The sequence below is a fragment of the Zootoca vivipara genome, chromosome 2 (genome assembly GCF_965207765.1).
Source record: "Zootoca vivipara chromosome 2, rZooViv2.hap1.1, whole genome shotgun sequence".
Taxonomy (NCBI): domain Eukaryota; kingdom Metazoa; phylum Chordata; class Lepidosauria; order Squamata; family Lacertidae; genus Zootoca; species Zootoca vivipara.
In genome coordinates, this window is record NC_142584.1 from 77,974,992 (window position 1) to 77,995,468 (window position 20,477).

Below are 20,477 nucleotides of genomic sequence, written 5' to 3' on the forward strand. Positions count from 1 at the left end.
CAGAGTGCTTTTAATCCATTTAGCCAAAGCAATCCCTTGCACCAGGATTCCCCTTTTAAAAAATAAATTTAAATTGTATCTGTGCAAGCTGCTTTGCTTTTTCATATAGCCATGGCTATGTGCACTACTTCTGTTCCTCAGTTGACTAGGATTGATGGGAGTCTCACACACCTGCCACCTCCCTCCCTGTCACGCCCCATTCATTTAACCCAGGTGGCTGATGGGATGGGCCTGGCTTGTGACCAGGTTTGCAGTAGCTACTGAGGAGGAGGAATGAGGGCAGAGAAGAATCAAAGGCTGATCAACATTTCGGCTCCAGCAGCAAATTCCTCACCTACTCGGACAAGTGCCCCAGCTCCACTTTTTCTGTAGCGCCTCAACACGCTGCTTCCTTCTTTTTCTTCTGACTGGTTGGTAGAAAGGGCGTGTGGTCTCATTCTCTTATGGTATCGTGTTGCAAAAGGAGCCCACGGGATGCACGATGAAGTCCTGGCCTGCATACTGAGAACACTGGAATGGAGAGGTGTGGCAAGCTGCATTGGACATGTCCATGGAAGCCATGATGAGGGAAAAACAAGAGGATTCGCAGACCAAAAGAGCCACGTGACCCAAGTGACTGAATCCAAGAATGCTGGTTTTACCTCTTAGGTGATACTCACCTAAAATTTCTACGTTGAGTACCTGGCTCAGGAATCAATGACATGGGTTTTTATTTGCATACATAAATATTTTTGCAAACAAAAGTACACAGGAAACAAATTACAAATTCAATTTATACAGGTGTCTTAACTGACAGACTAAGTTTCAGTTAGATCACTTTTGTAAAAAAAACAACAACAACAGCTTAATATGTGGTATTTACAAATTATATAAATAAATCCTTGATTACTCAAAAAAGTTAATCGTCCTAAAAAAAGTCACCTTTACTGGGTGTACTAAAATTGTCCATTTATTGGGAACATCCCAGTTTGCAGTGTAAAACATTTGATTGCATACGTTAAAAAGGAGGTTGTATAAAGAAATAAGAAAAGTGTGGGTAAAGGTAAAAAACAAATATATATATACTCGATATTTGAGATTTCAAGGTGTCTTCCACAATGCCTTTCAGAAATCTCTACAGACGTATTCTACAGTATCTGTCTAGTGAAAAAAATCATTGTAAGAAAGGACAGAGTTACCAAAAGAAACAGATCCACCACGTTATTCTTACAGCACAGAGGAGACCATTAATTTTTTTAAAAAAACCCAAAACAGAAGACAGAAAACAGCATGTCAGTGGCCAGCCACAAGCCTTGTACAACATTTAACTTAAAGGCAGCACTTTTGTAACGCACGGACTATACATATCCTTCACTTAAACAGCAATTGAAAGGAACAAAAATACAGGGTAAGGGAGTGGAGTAAGAGAATCATAGAATTGTAGCGTTGGGAGGGATCCCAAGGGTCATCTAGTCCAGCCCCCTGCAATGCAGGAATCCCAACTAGACCATACATCAACCTCTGCTTAAAAACCTCCAAGGAAGGAGAGTCCACCACGTATCGTGGGAGTCTGTTCCACTGACAAACAGCTCTTGCTGTCAGAAAGTTCTTCCTGATGTTTAGACGGAATCTCCTTTCTTGTAACTTGAAGTGGTTTGGGTCCTACCTTCTGGAGCAGGAGAAAACAAGCTTGCTCCATCTTCCATGTGACAGCCCTTTAGGTGTTTGAAGATGGCTATCTTGAATTATGATTTTTTTTTTTGCAGTTACTCTCGATAAAATTAATGCTTGCTCCTTCTTTTCTTTTCCATCAATGTCAACAAGAACACCATTAATTACTACATTTACTTTTCCCATCTAACATATATGCCAGACAATCAGTACTATGTGTGATGAATGTACAATATTAATGGGGGGGGGGGAGAAAACCATACAGATTTTGAAAGTGCCATGATTATTGAGTTCAGCCCCCTGCTCCTGAAATCTATCTTGGACCGTAGAAAAAGGCTTTAGGGCTCACTGGCTCCTTCACTTAGATCATAAATCTCCCCTTTAGATGCTTTGGTGAGAATATCCATCCATTTTATTTGCAACTCTTCGTCGTCTGCACTGAAATACATAGTCTGTTGGGACTGGCAGAGTTTGAAAACATGTTTTGAGTCAAACTTCTCACCAGAATGCGGAAATCCAACTTCATATCCTGGTAGGGGTATGCTTCGTGGAATCCGTCCATCCTAAACACACACAAAAGAAAAGCAGGAGTCAAAACCCAAAACTGGCTGGAAATAAAAAAGAAAGCAGGGAACAGGTAAGCTGGAGAAAAAAATTCAAGAGGGTAGCCATTATTTCCCGATTTCAAGAGTTTTCTAGGAATGTGTAGTACTTGAAGATAAAACATTATACAAAACACATGCATTTATCAGCATGTATTTTAAAGAAATTATTAGTGAGAGGTCATCTTATCATGATGACTGAATTATTGTGCTGTGGACCAGGGCTGGGATGATTCTGAATCCAAGAAGTCCTGGAATGCTAGCGACACAGAGGTCAAGGAAGAGACTCTCCCCAAACTGTATCAAGAACCAGCTCTGAGGAATCTTCCTCTTTGCAGAAACCTCCTGGGATGATGAAGAGCTGCCCTGTGGGGATGTCTCCCTGCCCATGTTCTCAGACACCAGTGATTTTTCCTTGTGAAATTCCACAGATCATAGCAGTCTGCATTCGGAAAGATGCCTTGCCTGTCCCTAATCACTGAACCACCTACACTTGGAGTGGCAAGCAGTCTCTATAGACTTTGCTATGCAGTGGCCTCTTTGCACTCCTTGGTCTTGAATAGTATTAGCTTGTAAACTGCCTTGGGTTTTTAGAAAAGAAAAGAAAAGAAAAGGGAATCTAGAATCTAGTTCGTGGTTTTCATTTTGTTTTTTAACAGAACTAAACAAACACAAAAATGGTTGACTCGTGTATTTGTTTTGCCTTGAGGGGTTTTAAAAGAAAACCACAACAAATGTTACAAAGTTTGGATTCAAGAGTTATGAGGCCCAGATTGCCTTCTCTCAATAACAACCTCTCTAGTGATTCTATGAGCACATTCCACCAGCTTTCTGCAAAGAGGTATATTTCAAAGAAAGCAACATTCTCTTCACTTTATTACAAGAGCAGCTACTGTTAAGACTGCATTAGCTGACGTGCCCTGCAGATCCCTCACAAATCCATGTGGGAATGCAGGAATGATAACCAGAGTAGAACCAGAGAATGCATCAGGAAGCATTCATGCACAGAGATGCACCAAGCTGCTGGGCTTTTTAAGGTATCCACTGTGATTCTTTTTCATAACAATATTAGCAAATTACTACTATTCGCTCTCACTGGCTCCTGGGGCTACCGTAGATGCGCATATGTTGACACTGCACACATAGTGATTTTCAACCCAATTGGGATGAGAAAACAATTTTTCTACATATTCTGTCAGTCAACATATTGCTCCTCTTTATCATCCCAGTATAAACGCCAGGGAGAGATCTGAAGATTGCTTCTATTACTGTATTAATCCTGTATGTATCTGGTGAATTTGATTTAGTTGTAAGTATGCCCGAGCTGAGGAAATCTACTTGTTTCATGCATTATCAAAACACATCCTCAGCACTTCTGCAAGTGCACAGATCTAATACTGTCAGAACGCTGAGCTTCATAAATCAAATGAAGATTTAAAGGCATGCCGTCTTACTGCCTCTGCCTTGTGATTTTTATCTATGGGGAGGATGAATGCTTTTCAAAGCTCAATAAACCCTTTGAGGTCTTAATTTTTTTTGGTGGGGGGAAATGCATCTCTTAAAAACGGGAGTGGGGGGTCGGATAAATAATTATCATAGTTGTACACCTTTTTGATGAAAGCAAGAAGTTCATTTATCATTTCCAAAAGACGAGAATGCTTTCTCTGAATGCTTGCAAGACATTCTGTTATTGAAAGCAAGCCAAATCCTTCTAGCCAAATCATCTGATATCAGAGCACACTTCCCCCTGCAAATAAAATTGGGGGGTGTAAGAGTCATCTGCGCTTACTGTAAAAGGTACAATGAGCTGGCTCCCTAGAGGATAGCTAATTCTCCCCAGAGGAAGCTGACTGAAGAAAGGAAAAGGGCAGAGTACTGGATCTGCAGTGGCAGGCAGCCTCAGTGGGATGTACAAAAACCTACAAATTAATCCATTAGTTTCCTGAACCTGTACGGTTCTCACGCAGCACACTCACAAGCTCTGGCACATAGCTTAGCAATAACTGTTCCAGACCATTTCTCAGTATGACATGTTTAATATCTATTTTAAGTGCTATGTAAGATGCTCTGCTTTTTACCTGACTGCCTCCTTGTAGATATAAGACGAGAGGTTCAGCCTTAGGGATGTTGACCCAAACTTTACACCAAGTCTTTCCTTTTTCTTGAAACAGGAGGTGACTGCTGAAAAGGCTGCTTTCTGCTCCCAAAACGCTTTGCTTCTATACATAACAAACAAACCAAGCAGTGTTTATTCACGCGCTTGTGCTGAAGGCATTTACAATTTATTACGCACCTTAATGGTTTATTGGTTTATGTTCAAATATTTGTTCATGAGTGGTCCATGGGAGCAGAAGTGTGATTACCAAGGTATTAATCCTTAAGCATACAGAGGTTTAATCATCATTACATATAATCAGGATTAAAAGACACGCACGTAGGTGCTGAACTGTTTTTAGAGAACGTTAAGCTGAAAACCCCACCTCCACAGTCAAAGTTGAGAACAGCAATTAAGATGATACAGCTACTTTCTTACGTAAAGTAGGTTGGAAGGAGAATGAAAATTAATTAGGAAGCTGCTTCAGCACAAGTGAATAGAGTCACAGCGCAGTGTTGCTGCAAGGATAAATAAAATCTCCAGGGTTTTTAAATTATTATTTAGGGAGGGGATTTTTTAAAATAAAAACCCCACACACATTTCCACTCCAAATCAGTGAGAACAGCCAAATCCAGTGTATATTTATTAAGAAGTAGCATTTATAGTGTTCAGTGGGACTTCCTTCCAGGCAAGTATTCACAGGATTGCTGCTAGGCAGAGCATAACCCTGCTGTTTCAGAGATGCCAGACATATTTGAAGTCTGTAATGCTGAGATTTCTATACGTCTCCTCTTTCCATAATATATGACTTTCATTAATTTGCGAGCAAACAAAACCTGGTATTGTTAAGACCATGGACCTGTAAAAGGGTAAAATAGAATTGGGATATAATTTATAATGAATTGAGGGAAAAAATGTTTAAAAACATTTTCCAAAAAAACCCCAGAGTCCTTTCTGTTGGGGATAATTCAGACTGAAATTCCCATGTGTCAAAAAATGTGGCCCGTTTTTTGTTAGCCCCAAAACGGCAAACGAGCGAGGTCCCACCTAAAGAAGAATGGGATCTTAAACTCATGGAATATGTGCAGCTTGCGGACCTAACATACAGAATAAGAGAACAAGAAGAAAATATGTTTAAAGAAGACTGGGAAATGTTTATTGAACATACTGGGGGAAATTGTGTACACTTGACATTGGCAGCATTAAGATAAATTCAACAGTGTAAATAAGTTTTGATGGATGTAATCACGGGTGTCAAACACAAGGCCCGGGGGCCTAATCCGGCCCGTCAGACCTCGTCATGTGGCCCGCATAGCCACCGCCGACAATAGCCGCTGACAGTAGTTCTGGAGCCTGCGATTGGCCGAGGGTCAAAACCGGGGGCGGGGCTGCAGGCTGAGGCCGGGGCGCTGGAGCCGCGCTGACGGCCTTGGCCAGGGAATTTCATTTTCGAATGAGGCTGAGGGAGGCGGTGGCACAGCGGCCAGAAGGGGAAGTGAGATGCAGGAGGAGGAAGCCCGCTGAGGAGGTAGGAAAGCCCTACAGGCGCCGCCGGCAAAGTTGGTGCCGGGACGGAGCAGCGCTGGATTTTTTTTTGGCGGGCTTTGCTGTTGTCTCCGAGAGCGAGTGAGGCGGCACTGGGGAGCCGCCGCCCGCCGCTTCCCTTCCTCTCCTCGGCTGCATCCGGGAGGTGGGCGAGCGAGCGGGCGAAAGGGACGCGGAGTGAGCCTGAGGGGGAAGTAGGCGAAGCGCAACAGTCGCTCTCTTGATGGAGCCGGGTTTCTCTTCCCTCTTCCCCCGTTTTCTCCTCATAGACACTCGGGAGGGTGCCTGGCTTTTGCTCTGGCCCCCACCCCCGAGCCGCCCTTTGGCTTCTCAGTTCCGGCGGAGCTGCTCCCCGGGGGTTCCTGCTCTTCCCGCTCTGCCGCCGCCTCCTCTCAGCCCCTCGTGATGTAGGGCTCCAGATGGAGTCGCCTCGCGGTTTGAGTAGGTGGGAGGGGAATTTTTTTTGGGGGGGGGAGGTTTTCAAGCCTCCTCTGCCTGCAGTCCCGGTAGGGAGAGGTGGCGGTGAAGACGACAACAGCACGGGTGGGGGGAAGAGCAGCTCTGAGGCGAAGATGCACGCCCGCTGGGGCTGCCGCCGCCTTCCTCCTCGGGAAATCCGCTGCCCTCCCTCAGCGCGAGGGGAAGGGACTCTGTCGCTGAGGAAGGAGGATGCAAAAGCAAAGCAGGGAGTTGGCGCTGCACCGCATGTTCCTGCCCCTCTCCAAAGCATGGGGTGGGTTGCAGCATGTGGCATCCTGCCTAGTGGGGTTTGGGTGTGCGTAGGGCGGGAGAGGGAAGCCCTCTTTCCATCTGCAGGTTTTTAATCCCAGCAGTGGCTTTCTCCTTCCTGCCGAAGGTTTAGTTGAGCCCCCCCCCCGGAAGCCGTCGATCCCCACCTTTTGTTCAAATTTCCCTCGTTTACATCCCCTCCCACACACGCGCCACGACGCGGGAATGTGATCCGCGTGGGGGCGGGAATGAGCTTACATTATTACAAAAAACAGTAATAATTGAATGCAGTGACAATAATTTATGATAATAAAGAGTGGACACATAGTCCTACAGACACAACCGGCCCTTTGAGGGTGACCAAACTGCTGATGCGGCCCCCGATGAATTTGAGTTTGACACCCCTGGATGTAATAATGGAATCAGGACGCAGGTGAAGCTGTGGTCTAAACTGCTGAGCCTAGGGCTTGCTGATCAGAAGGTTGGCCGTTTGAATCCTCACGACGGGGTGAGCTCCCGTTGCTCGGCCCCAGCTCCTGCCAACCTAGCAGTTCGAAAGCACGTCAAAGTGCAAGCAGATAAATAAGTGCAGCAGGAAGGTAAACGGCATTTCCGTGCACTGCTCTGGTTTTGCCAGAAGCGGCTTAGTCATGCTGGCCACATGACCTCAAAAAACTGTCTGTGGACAAATGTCGGCTCCCTCGGCCAGTAAAATGAGATTAGCGCCACAACCCCAGAGTCATTTGCGACTGGACTTAACTGTCAGGGGTCCTTTACCTTTGATAATGGAATACTGTATGGTTTAGTTTATATAAAATATGCAGGGATTTATGTTATGCAAAATGAACCATGGAAAGAGAAGAAGGGAAGTTTTTGTTATTTTAAGGTTGTTTAAATGAACATTCTAAACTGCAAAACAGAAAATTTAATTAATTAATTTGTGTGTGTGTGTGTGTGTGTGTGTGTGTGTGTGTATGAGACCGTCATAACAAAATGCAAGGGAACAACTCCTTTTTGTTTCAACAGGTCTTGCATAGGGATGGTTTTTGTGAGACTGCATCATCTAATAGCAGCATTTGCCCAAGTGTCAGGTACTGACAACTCTCAATTTGCGCCTCAGCATGCAGACAAAACTTTGAGGAGTTGGATATGCTCTGCTCCCCTTAGTAAGATATACTTTCGATTTTTTTTTTAAGCTGAAACTGTGGCATCTCCTTTGCGAAATTTACAGTCTGCAAATCCTTGCATTGGCTATGTGAACAGGCACGAGACAAGGGTGGGCTGAATGAGCACACTTGAGATGGAAAAATACCTCTGAAGAAAAACCATTAGAAATCATAGCGGCGCTATGTTCTGCAAATTGCAAATGGCAAGAGGGTTGGGTGTCCTGCCACTGACTTCACTGGAGTCTTTAGAAAAAAGAAAATCCTATTCTGTGATATGCAAATGATAGTGGTGGCGGTGGTGGTGAATTAAATCAATAATTTCCCCAGAACAAAAAAGCAGAAGAGCCTCTAGGAATGGAAACACTGTACCTATTACATTTTGTATAACAAATCTCCAGAGAAACTACACATCTGCTAATAGATCAGGAAAAAAGGCAAATCCTTGAAGAGCCACTGAGTTCATGAAATATTAATTCAGGGGAAACTCTTGAACCCCTAATCCTAGGAGCATTTCCTTGAATGCAACCCAAAGACGTCCATCCATTACTTCATAGTACAAGGAGCAGCCCAGATTAGGCTGCATTCTGTGCTATTCCCTTGTGTGTTTTACCTGAATCTCTAAGACTTAGCACAGAGCTAAATGCCTAACCCTATTAAGGAGAAGAGCTTCCATTCTCCTGAATGTGAACAGTATGCTGCCCTACTTGAGAGAGAGAGCAGGTCATATTTTACTGTATTTTAAGCATTTGCATGGCTTTAAGGATTATCCAAAAACTTGGATTTGGGGCAGCGATTCCCCCATTGCAGTTCCTCTGCAACAGCTTTCGACTGCAGTGCAAGGAACTGCTTGTAGCGCTACGAGGAGCATATTTCCAAGTAGAAGAGTAAGAAAGGTTATTAAAGCCATCTGCTGGGTCCATATATTCTCTTTGCCTCCTGTTGCTGAAACCACCAAACTTCAAGTTACTAACAGGAGCCAAACTTTTAAGTTGCCAGCAGTAACATCTAGTGGGGTGCTGCTGCCCTCCCAACCATGGTGCTGATGCTGCTTCTGAGATGGTGCAGAGAGGTCGCAGCTGCATAGGTTCAACAATAGGAGCACTAGATTGGCTCCACTGTTGTGCCCTGCAGCCTCAACCTCGTCCCTGCCCTGCCTCAACCCCCCAGGCAGTTCCAGTAAGCAGAAGTGAGGCTGCTGCTGGGAGGGTGGGGCAGTGGGGCTTCCCTCCATGCCAGGTTGCTTCTGGCTGGTGGATTGCCAAGACTTTTATTCTTTCTCCATGGCAGGTTAAGTCATTTGACAGAAGCAAAGGGAGGTCTGATCTGCAGTGAAAGCTAAGGATGGGGATTCCTAAGAGCAGAGTTCGGAGAGAGGCAAAAATAAGTCAGTAGTAGTCGTCAATATAAGGTTATCTCTCACTTGGACTACTGCAATGAGCTCTATGTGGGGTTACTTTTGAAGGTGACCCGGAAACTACAACTAATCCAGAATGTGGCAGCTAGATTGATGACTGAGAGCAGCCGCCGAGACCACATAACACCCGTCTTGAAAGACATACATCGGCTCCCAGTACGTTTCCGAGCACAATTCAAAGCGTTGGTAAAAGGTAAAGGGAACCCTGACCATTAGGTCCAGTCGTGGACGACTCTGGGGTTGTGGCGCTCAACCCGCTTTACTGGCTGAGGGAGCCAGTACAGCTTCCAGGTCATGTGGCCAGCATGACTAAGCCGCTTCTGGCAAACCAGAGCAGTGCACGGAAACGCCGTTTACCTTCCCGCCAGAGTGCTACCTATTTCTCTACTTGCACTTTGACATGCTTTCAAACTGCTAGTTTGGCAGGAGCAGGGACTGAGCAACGGGAGCTCACCCTGTCGTGGGGATTCAAACCGCCGACCTTCTGATCGGCAAGCCCTAGCCCTAAATGGCCTCGGCCCAGGATACCTGAAAGAGTGTCTCCACCCCCATTGTTTTACCCGGACACTGAGGTCCAGCGCTGAGGGCCTTCTGGCAGTTCCCTCACTGCGAGAAGCCAAGTTACAGGGAACCAGGCAGAGGGTCTTCTCAGTAGTGGCACCCACCCTGTGGAACACCCTCCCACCAGATGTCAAAGAGAACAACAACTACCAGACTTTTAGAAGACATCTGAAGGCAGCCCTTTTTAGGGAAGCTTTTAATGTTTGATGGACTACTGTATTTTAATATTCTGTTGGAAGCCACCCAGAGTGGCTGGGGAATAAATAATGAGTTGTTGTTGTTGTTGTTGTTGTTGTTGTTGTTGTTGTTGTTGTTGTTGTTGTTGTTGTTGTTGTTGTTGTTAGAGAACAGAGGAGCCAGAAAGCACCCCTGGGGGTGAAGTCAAGCACCTATGATAGCAGCACACCCAACTGGGTGCAAGCCTGGGCAATGTGTATGGAAGTCCTGAGCTTCCCAGACGACAAGTCCCCTCTCTCAACCTTGCTGATGTGGTCCAAAGTAAAACAGAGCAATATGTTTGGCACCAGCTTAGCCGCAGGAGTTGCTGGAAGGAGGCGTACAAGGTGCCATCCAACCGTCTGAGGGACTCCACAGTATATAAAAGAACTACAATAGAACAAAACCATTTGGGCAGAAAAAAACTAATACACAGCCACAGTTTTAATTCTGGAGGGAGAAGAAGAGGAAGCACTACAAATTATATAATCTGGTACACTCATCAGGTTTATGTTCCTTGCATCTATTAAAACCTTGTGTACCTTCTTGCACTGAGAATTTATTCTAAACTTTTGCAGCACAACTGTATCAATGACTTGCATGCTTACTGTTTATAGTTCTTATCCTTGATGCATGCTGACACCCATCTCTCCCTGTGTAATATGGCCATATAGCTAAAAGTGAAAGGGCAACTGCCACACACAGAACAAGCCTTGGCACAGGTTTAACTGCTTAGCTTGGATCTAAATCTTCAAGTTCCACATCCTAGCACAACAATTTGTCTGCTGCGCCAAACCAATTCTCAATATAGCAGCTGCTATTGCCTCCCCCCCCCCTTGGTTACTCTCAGATATCCACACAATCCACATTTTAAAGGAAATGAAGATTTCAGAAGGGAGAATTCTCTAATGTGCAAGTGTCAGTACATAATTGCTCTAACACAAAACAATTTCATTATACATCTATAGCTCTGCTCTTGAGAACTGGGCTTCATTCCATAATGCGCAACCCCCGTTCATGCTGAAAATTATGTGCATGGGGATGGGTTTGAGGCAGGGAGAAAGAAGGTACATATAAAATAAAATTGAAAGGACTGAAAAGACATAATGCAGCAGCAGCAACCATGAAACCAGCCCTCTGGTAGGTCTATGTAATAAATGATGGATTTCTGAATGTTTAAGTATTGTGAGGCAAGACCATGAAATGATTTTAACAATGAAAAGTATGCTTCTGCTGAGGTAACTAGTCGATTTAGGTGTTAATATGACAAAATATACCTCCGTTGCCATTTTTTTCTTTTGTTCTCCTGCACTTTCATTACCCAAGACACACGTAGTTGCTGACGGCAGTTGAAAACATTCTTTACACACTCGGTTGTGGCGGCTGTTATCAGCAAGTGTTTTAAATTCAGAGCATTTTGCGCAGATAACCTGGATGAAAAAGCACAGTACTTTATTCTTAAGTCATTATTGGAAACAAAAAAACACCGTTATAATTAGAACCACTTTGGTTCCTGTTCACAAAAGCAATGATCTTGAATGATAATAACACAGGAATTTCAGGTATTATGTCCAAGTTATGATTACTTCCTACCTGACTGGCACAAGAATGATTTTGCTATTCCATACTATCTGTTAAAACTCTACCTACAATGCGGGGGGGGGGGGGGACAAGGCTACCCTATATGGGTTTGCCTTCCTGTTCAGTGTTATGAAAAGAATTTTCAGTTACACTGGATTAAAATTTTATCAGGTTTCCTAGAAGCCCATCTAAATATAAATTTATAAGGACCCCATTAATGAAAGGATGCTAACTGGAGCTTCATAAATATGACATAAACATGACATCTTGTTTACACCAGTTCTGCATAATGCAGGGGAGAGGTAGGAATTAAGCAGTTCAATCATTTTGGCCACGTTGAACTTGAACAAGTAAGGGCATCAATATTTATTTGTTGGAAATTTTTCCAAACAGCAGAGCAACAATTAGCAAATCATTCTTTTCAAAGCAGCAAAAATTCAACAATGCAACAAACCGTGAGACAGAAGGTACTTCAACATAAGAATTTACATCTGCAAATTGATGGGTGAATAACGACTTGCTTTTTCACAGGATTCTTCCGAACACTACTTGAAACAGGAACAGCAGCAAGGAACAGGAAGCACCCCAGAGAGATATTTCTGTTGTGGGTTTTTTAGAACTATTATTGCTGTAGAGACACGGTGACAGTCGTACTAACCATTCTGATACTGCTATTTTGGGTGCAGTAACAGCAGTCTATTTTGTACAGGACCGTGAGTGACTGGAGCATTGATAATCCACAAGACAGCATGTCTTGACACACTTAACTAACTCTCATACTGGTAAGGCATTAACTGAAAGCATCCTTTTAGGTAATGGCCTTTCATATCTGGAACGCAGACTTGCAGCTAGATCCAAAACATAATGTTTGATAAAATAGATTACAATTAATGCACTGACCTATGGCTGCAGGATGCAGGGGAAGATTATACAGTGGTGCCGCGCTAGACGAATTTAATTCGTTCCACGGGTCTTTTCTTATAACGAAAAATTCGTCTAGCGAATCCCATAGGAATGCATTGAATTTTCTTTTGCCCATAGGAACACATTAATTGAATTTCAATGCATTCCTATGGGAAACCGCGATTCGCTAGACGAATTTTTCATAAAACGAATTCATCTAGCGAGGCAACCTCCGCTCGAAAAATCCTTTCGTTAAGCGGAAATTTCGTTAAGCGGGGCATTCGTTAAACGAGGCACCACTGTACCTCAATAATTTTAAAGCACAGAATGCATGAAAAATGTGATACGTATATTATTTGTGAAAGCTCATCATACCCTATTTGACTCTAATAATGGAGCTAAACTTTCCCAAAGCACGTTCTCTTATCAATAGAAAGTCCAGAATGAATTGAAGTTGTTGTTGTTGTTGTTGTTTAGTCGTTTAGTCGTGTCCGACTCTTCGTGACCCCATGGACCAGAGCACGCCAGGCACTCCTGTCTTGCACTGCCTCCCGCAGTTTGGTCAAACTCATGTTGGTAGCTTCGAGAACACTGTCCAACCATCTTGTCCTCTGTCGTCCCCTTCTCCTAGTGCCCTCAATCTTTCCCAACATCAGGGTCTTTTCCAAGGATTCTTCTCTTCTCATGAGGTGGCCAAAGTATTGGAGCCTCAGCTTCACGATCTGTCCTTCCAGGGAGCACTCAGGGCTGATTTCCTTAAGAATGGATAGGTTTGATCTTCTTGCAGTCCATGGGACTCTCAAGAGTCTCCTCCAGCACCATAATTCAAAAGCATCAATTCTTCGGCGATCAGCCTTCTTTATGGTCCAACTCTCACTTCCATACATCACTACTGGGAAAACCATAGCTTTAACTATACGGACCTTTGTCGGCAAGGTGATGTCTCTGCTTTTTAAGATGCTGTCTAGGTTTGTCATTGCTTTTCTCCCAAGAAGCAGGCGTCTTTTAATTTCGTGACTGCTGTCACCATCTGCAGTGATCAAGGAGCCCAAGAAAGTAAAATCTCTCACTGCCTCCATTTCTTCCCCTTCTATTTGCCAGGAGGTGATGGGACCAGTGGCCATGATCTTGGTTTTTTTGATGTTGAGCTTCAGACCATATTTTGCGCTCTCCTCTTTCACCCTCATTAAAAGGTTCTTTAATTCCTCCTCGCTTTCTGCCATCAAGGTTGTGTCATCTGCATATCTGAGGTTGTTGATATTTCTTCCGGCAATCTTAATTCCGGCTTGGGATTCATCTAGTCCAGCCTTTCGCATGATGAATTCTGCATATAAGTTAAATAAGCAGGGAGACAATATACAACCTTGTCGTACTCCTTTCCCAATTTTGAACCAATCAGTTGTTCCATATCCAGTTCTAACTGTAGCTTCTTGTCCCACATAGAGATTTCTCAGGAGACAGATGAGGTGATCAGGCACTCCCATTTCTTTAAGAACTTGCCATAGTTTGCTGTGGTCGACACAGTCAAAGGCTTTTGCATAGTCAATGAAGCAAAAGTAGACGTTTTTCTGGAACTCTCTAGCTTTCTCCATAATCCAGCGCATGTTTGCTATTTGGTCTCTGGTTCCTCTGCCCTTTCGAAATCCAGCTTGCACTTCTGGGAGTTCTCGGTCCACATACTGCCTAAGCCTGCCTTGTAGAATTTTAAGCATAACCTTGCTAGCGTGTGAAATGAGCGCAATTGTGCGGTAGTTGCAGCATTCTTTGGCACTGCCCTTCTTTGGAATTGGGATGTAGACTGATCTTCTCCAATCCTCTGGCCATTGCTGAGTTTTCCAAACTTGCTGGCATATTGGGTGTAGCACCTTAACAGCATCATCTTTTAAAATTTTAAACAGTTCAGCTGGAATATCATCACTTCCACTGGCCTTGTTATTAGCAATGCTTTCTAAGGCCCATTTGACTTCACTCTCCAAGATGTCTGGCTCAAGGTCAGCAACCACACTACCTGAGGTGTACGAGATCTCCATATCTTTCTGGTATAATTCCTCTGTGTATTCTTGCCACCTCTTCTTGATGTCTTCTGCTTCTGTTAGGTCCTTACCACTTTTGTCCTTGATTATGGTAATCTTTGTACGAAATGTTCCTTTCATATCTCCAATTTTCTTGAACAGATCTCTGGTTTTCCCCATTCTATTGTTTTCCTCTATTTCTTTGCATTGCTCATTTAAGAAGACCCTCTTGTCTCTCCTTGCTGTTTTTTGGAAATCTGCATTCAGTTTCCTGTATCTTTCCCTATCTCCCTTGCATTTTGCTTGCCTCCTCTCCTCCGCTATTTGTAAGGCCTCGTTGGACAGCCATTTTGCTTTCTTGCATTTCCTTTTCCTTGGGATGGTTTTCATTGCTGCCTCCTGTATAATGTTACGAGCCTCCATCCATAGTTCTTCAGGCACTCTGTCCACCAAATCTAAATCCTTAAACCTGTTCCTCACTTCCACTGTGTATTCATAAGGGATTTGATTCAGATTGTATCTTACTGGCCCAGTGGTTTTTCCTACTTTCTTCAGTTTAAGCTGGAATTTTGCTATAAGAAGCTGATGATCTGAGTTACAGTCAGCTCCAGGTCTTGTTTTTGCTGACTGTATAGAGCTTCTCCATCTTTGGCTGCAGAGAATATAATCAATCTGATTTTGATGCTGTCCATTTGGTGATATCCATGTGTAGAGTCGTCTCTTGTGTTGTTGGAATAGAGTGTTTGTGATGACCAGCTTGTTCTCTTGACAGAACTCTATTAGCCTTTGCCCTGCTTCATTTTGAACTCCAAGGCCAAACTTGCCAGTTGTTCCTTTTATCTCTTGATTCCCTACTTTAGCATTCCAGTCCCCTGTAATGAGAAGAACATCCTTCTTTGGTGTCATTTCTAGAAGGTGTTGTAGGTCTTCATAGAATTGGTCAATTTCACTTTCTTCAGCACCGGTAGTTGGTGCATAAACTTGGATTACTGTGATGTTAAAAGGTCTGCCTTGGATTCGTATCGAGATCATTCTGTCATTTTTGAGATTGCATCCCATTACAGCTTTTGCCACTCTTTTGTTGACTATGAGGGCCACTCCATTTCTGCTACAGGATTCTTGCCCACAGTAGTAGATATGATAGTCATCCGAACTGAATTCGCCCATTCCCTTCCATTTTAGTTCACTGATGCCCAGGATGTCGATATTTATTCTTGTCATCTCATTTTTGACCACATCCAGCTTACCTCTATTCATGGTTCTTACATTCCAGGTTCCTATGCAATATTTTTCTTTACAGCATCGGACTTTCCTTTCGCTTCCAGGCATATCCGCAACTGAGCGTCCTTTCGGCTTTGGCCCAGCCGCTTCATCAGCTCTGAATCTACTTGTACTTGTCCTCCGCTCTTCCTCAGTAGCATGTTGGACGCCTTCCGACCTGAGGGGCTCATCTTCCAGCGTCATAACTTTTATATGCCTGTTGTCTTTGTCCATGGAGTTTTCTTGGCAGGGATACTGGAGTGGCTTGCCAGTTCCTTCTCCAGGTGGATCACGTTTAGTCAAAACTCTCCACTATGACCTGTCCATCTTGGGTGGCCCTGCATGGCATAGCTCATAGCTTCTCTGAGTTATTCAAGCCCCTTCGCCACGACAAGGCATTGATCCATGAAGGGGGAATTGAAGTTAGTACAGTACTTTGAAATGAGTGAAGGCGAAAGGCTGAAATAAAGTCCAAATATGATTTTGGATAGGAATCTGACATATCAGCTTAATAACACTTTACCTTGTAAAAAAAAAAAAATATATGTGGATACTGGCAATAAGTGGGTTTCTTCCCCAGGTCATAAAAGTCTCTATATATTCAGCCTACATATGTGCTTGAAAATCAAACCTCATCAGACTTTGTGAATTTTCTGGAGAATCTTCTGGGAGAAATGCAGGATGTCATTCATTAGATGGGAATTGGATAGCTATATGCCAGGGGTGGAGAATCTTCTGGGAGCCATGTCAGTAGTGGGCAGGGCCAGAGAGGAAAAAGGTGGAGCAATAGGTGTGACTCCTGCCTTTGTACAGCTGGCTACATGCAGATATCAGATGTTTCTATCTACACACGCATATCTCTGCTCTCCATCCAGACAAGCAAGAGGCATCATTGTAGTTTAGGGACCAAATCGAGCCAGGGAAAGGCACCCAAGGGGGCCAAGTGAGCAGGGTGAGCAACGAGGGGTGTGGCCTGTGTAGGAGGAATGGCCATAGGAGAGTCCCAGGCCCAAATACAGATTAGGCTCCTCACCCTTGGTTTAGGCTAACAAATTGGCTCAGTGAGTTTTGATTAACAAAAAAGAAAGGTGAATCTACCATCTTTTAGTTGCAGTAGTTGGTAATTAGGGACGCATTCAGCTGGCTTACATCTGGGAGCAAGACCATGCAATGTACACTAGTGGCATGGTCTTTTGTAAAAAGTGTATTTCTGACATCTGATGGCTCATAACACCACTTTTTTGGGGGAGCAATACCATAAAATTATACATCAATGGAAAGATAATTTAATGAAGACTGTAATGCAACAAAGTTTGTTCAATTATCTGTGTTCTATCAAAAGCTATAGCCAAATAACCAGAAAAAGAAGCACAACTGGCTTCGGCTGACATGTACTGTAGTAGCTTTCCTTCATTTGAATGTAGCCAATGAGCATGAGTGTTTAGAAAACCAATCAGGTGTTATGAGCCAAAATGTTTCCACAATTTTGGCCACTAGTTAACTAAACATGTTTGGGGTTTCCCATTTAATAAGATCAGTTTCCTAGCAATATTGTCTAGAGCAGTGTTTCTCAACCAGTGTGCCTCCAGATGTTTTGGGACTACAACTCCCATCATCCCTAGCTAGCAAGACCAGTGGTCAGGAATGATGGGAGTTGTAGTCCCAAAACATCTGGAGGCACACTGGTTGAGAAATACTGGTCTAGAGTACTCTTCCTAAAGAAATGACCCATAAGCCTCATGAGATCCACAGACTCTCTGACTCAGGGATCCCCAAACCTCGGCCCTCCAGATGTTTTGGACTACAATTCCCATCATCCCTCACCACTGGTCCTCTTAGCTAGGGATCATGAGAGTTGTAGGCCAAAACATCTGGAGGGCCGCAGTTTGGGGATGCCTGCTCTGACTCTTTCCCTTCCATCACCATTGCCCCTGAATTGGTCTCTGCTTCTCTTGGGCACTGCCAGTACCTCAAACCTATTTGCTTCAATTCTGCACCACTATTGGTAATTCATACTGAAGAGGGATGATAGCTCAGAGGTTGAGCAAATGTCTTGCTCCAATATTGAATTTAATTAATGTAATCATCAAGGAAGAGTGACATAATGTTTGCTTTGTAATTGCAGGTACTCCCGAGGACAAATAGCATGGTAAGAAAATGAAATGCTCATCAGGAGAATGGTGAATTGATAACGTCTCTATCGCACAATAAACCAAACAAATAGATGCCATAAGATGGAGAGGTTTTGATTTCAAAACAAAAGAATGCAAATAAAGATGGCCACCATCCAAAATGAGATATATAAATGGGGTCAGGAGAACTCTCTATTTTAAGAATTTCTGTTGTTCTGCAAATCAAGGGACAGAACAACATATTCCCAATTATTCAAAGTTGCTTGAGAAGTATTGTGCACTTTCAATAAGCAAGTCCTGGAAAGAGGAATATGAAAATATATACATTTTCTTTTTCTAGAAGCAGGCATGTTGCTACTCTTTGAACCGCATATCAAGAAAGTAGTTTTTTAATAATAAAAAAGGAAAAAGGAAAATATCTATACAGCAAAGCTGGCAACGTAGTTGTAATTCAAAATGTATGAGATTTTAAACTCTGGCTGAAATAGGCATGGAAACTGCTGATATTTCAAACATTATCAGCTAAAACTGTTACAAAGCTGTTCATTTTTGCCCTATCAATAGGTATGTTTCACCCATCTACCCCCGACCTCCACGAATCCGCTACACAGAGATGGGACGGTCTATGATGAAGTATTTGCTATAAAAATCTGGAAAATGAGGGTATGCATTTTCTGCGGCATGCATTTTATCTTAAAACCTTTCTAATGGATTCCTAGTTCCATGCTATTCTTTGTAAATAATGTGTTGCAGCAAACTATACATTAAGATTACCATAACCATTTCTTAACAGTGTGCAGTTCCTAGATGAAAGGAAAGAGGTACTGAAAGAGGCAGATGTTGCAAAACATTTCCTGGCTTCACCTCTCAGGCCATGTCTGTGTCTCTTCCTAATGCTTGCAGTATTACACATACTTTTTTGACTCGGCATTTTGGACTTGCTGTTTTTTATTTATTTATAAATAAATTTTTAAAAAACCTCACTGATAAATAAAATAGATTCTTCAAAAGTGGCTATGAAATTCTTGTTAGATTAATACCAACAAGTCATTCAACAGATATTAGATGTCTTGATAGGTTCAGGTTTACTGAGATAATTTGCAGGAAACCAAATGCAGCCTAGTAAACACCAATATAATTTAACAAAAGTCTCTAGCCTCATTAGCTTGTTTTATATTACTCTACTGAGCTCAGAAAATTCAAACGTCCTTCATTTGTGCAGTTACCAGAAGAAGTGTTGGTGCTGACCTTTAAAGCCATAAATGGCCTCAGCCCTGTATACCTGAAGGAATGTGTCCACCCCCATTGTTTAACCCGAACACTGAGATCTAGCTCCAATGGCCTTCTGGCGGTTCCCTCACGGAGAGAAGTGAAGTTATAGGGAACCAGACAGAGGACCATCTCAGTAGTGGCGCCCGCCCTGTGGAATGCCTTCTCATCAGATGACAAGTACATAAGTAACTATATAACCTTCATAAGGCATCTGAAGGCAGCTCTGTATAGGGAATGTCTTTAATATTTAATGTTTTATTATGTTTTTATTTTTGTTGGAAGCTGCCCAGAGTGGCTGGGGCAACCCAGTCAGATGGGTGAGGTAAAAATATTAAAACTATTAAAACTATTGTTGTTGTTATATTAGAATGTAAGTGGTTAAGGAACAAAGCTATTTAAAAGTTGGGGTTAATTATTTATCAATGAGAGGTACATCTGACACTGGGTTCCGTTAGATGAGAAAGATAATCTGTAGCTTTAAATAACAGCAAGTTTTAATGTTTGGATGATTCGTGTTAAATTAAGCAAAACATGGGCAAAATAGCTGTGATTGGAAAAAACTGAAAACAAATACCAATTACTGGATTTCAACAGAATTTAATTCGAAGTATCTATGTTTAAAAAGAAAAAAAACTTTTTTCTTATTTAGAAATAGTATGAAATTTGTCCTAAGACCTTTTGATCCTGATTTTCCCATTGTTAAGGAGCATGGCATACCAGAAGATAAAAACATGGAAAGGGGTCAATCAGTCTACTTATGCAGACAGTCTTGGGAACTGAAGGACAGTATAATACTTGAGAAGATGATATTCTTTTTTCTTTTCTTTTTGCAGAATTTTATAAAGAAAAACCAGCTTGTTCCAAATGAGTAAAAATGCACATACATATAAATAGTAATTTTCACTCCAATACTCACTGCCCCACATTGCTTGCAATGGTGACGCCTTTTCGTAATGGAGTTGAAGCTTTCACTGCAACTTTTGCAAGCTTGCTTCTCCTTTTCTCTCTTTGATTTGGAGGATTTTCTGCAACACTCAGGCTGGAATGAAAAAATAAAATTGAAATGTTAAACAATGTGACTTTGAACCAGTGAGGGCAGCTTGAGCTCCACAAGTGTATTATTATTATTATTATTATTATTATTATTATTATTATTATTATTATTATTATTATTATTTTAAAGTTTGGTATCTATAATGTTGAGATTTTAACACACATGGTTAGCAGAGTTGCATTTAGAGTGCCAGATATACCTTAACTTAAGTTTTGCCAGTTGTTTTGGGCCAATAAAACTTTCACAGCCAAACAGTTCTAGACATTTAGAATGATGGCTAGACCA

The 20,477-nt window shown here is 42.7% G+C and overlaps 1 protein-coding gene across 3 annotated transcripts in view; it reads right to left on the reverse strand.

Annotated features, from left to right (window-relative positions):
* Positions 1 to 693: 693 nt before the first annotated feature.
* FGD3 (FYVE, RhoGEF and PH domain containing 3) overlaps positions 694 to 20,477 on the reverse strand; it is a 110,032-nt gene continuing 90,248 nt past the window's right edge. For all 3 annotated transcript variants that reach the window (XM_035106318.3, XM_088662232.1, XM_088662233.1), the window contains 4 exons: positions 20,055 to 20,177; positions 11,256 to 11,408; positions 4,331 to 4,471; positions 694 to 2,213 (listed from right to left, as the gene is read on the reverse strand). In XM_035106318.3, the coding sequence (XP_034962209.2) occupies positions 1,989 to 2,213; positions 4,331 to 4,471; positions 11,256 to 11,408; positions 20,055 to 20,177 (642 nt within the window). In that variant the 3' untranslated portion in view covers positions 694 to 1,988. The remainder of the gene's footprint in view (positions 2,214 to 4,330; positions 4,472 to 11,255; positions 11,409 to 20,054; positions 20,178 to 20,477) is intronic.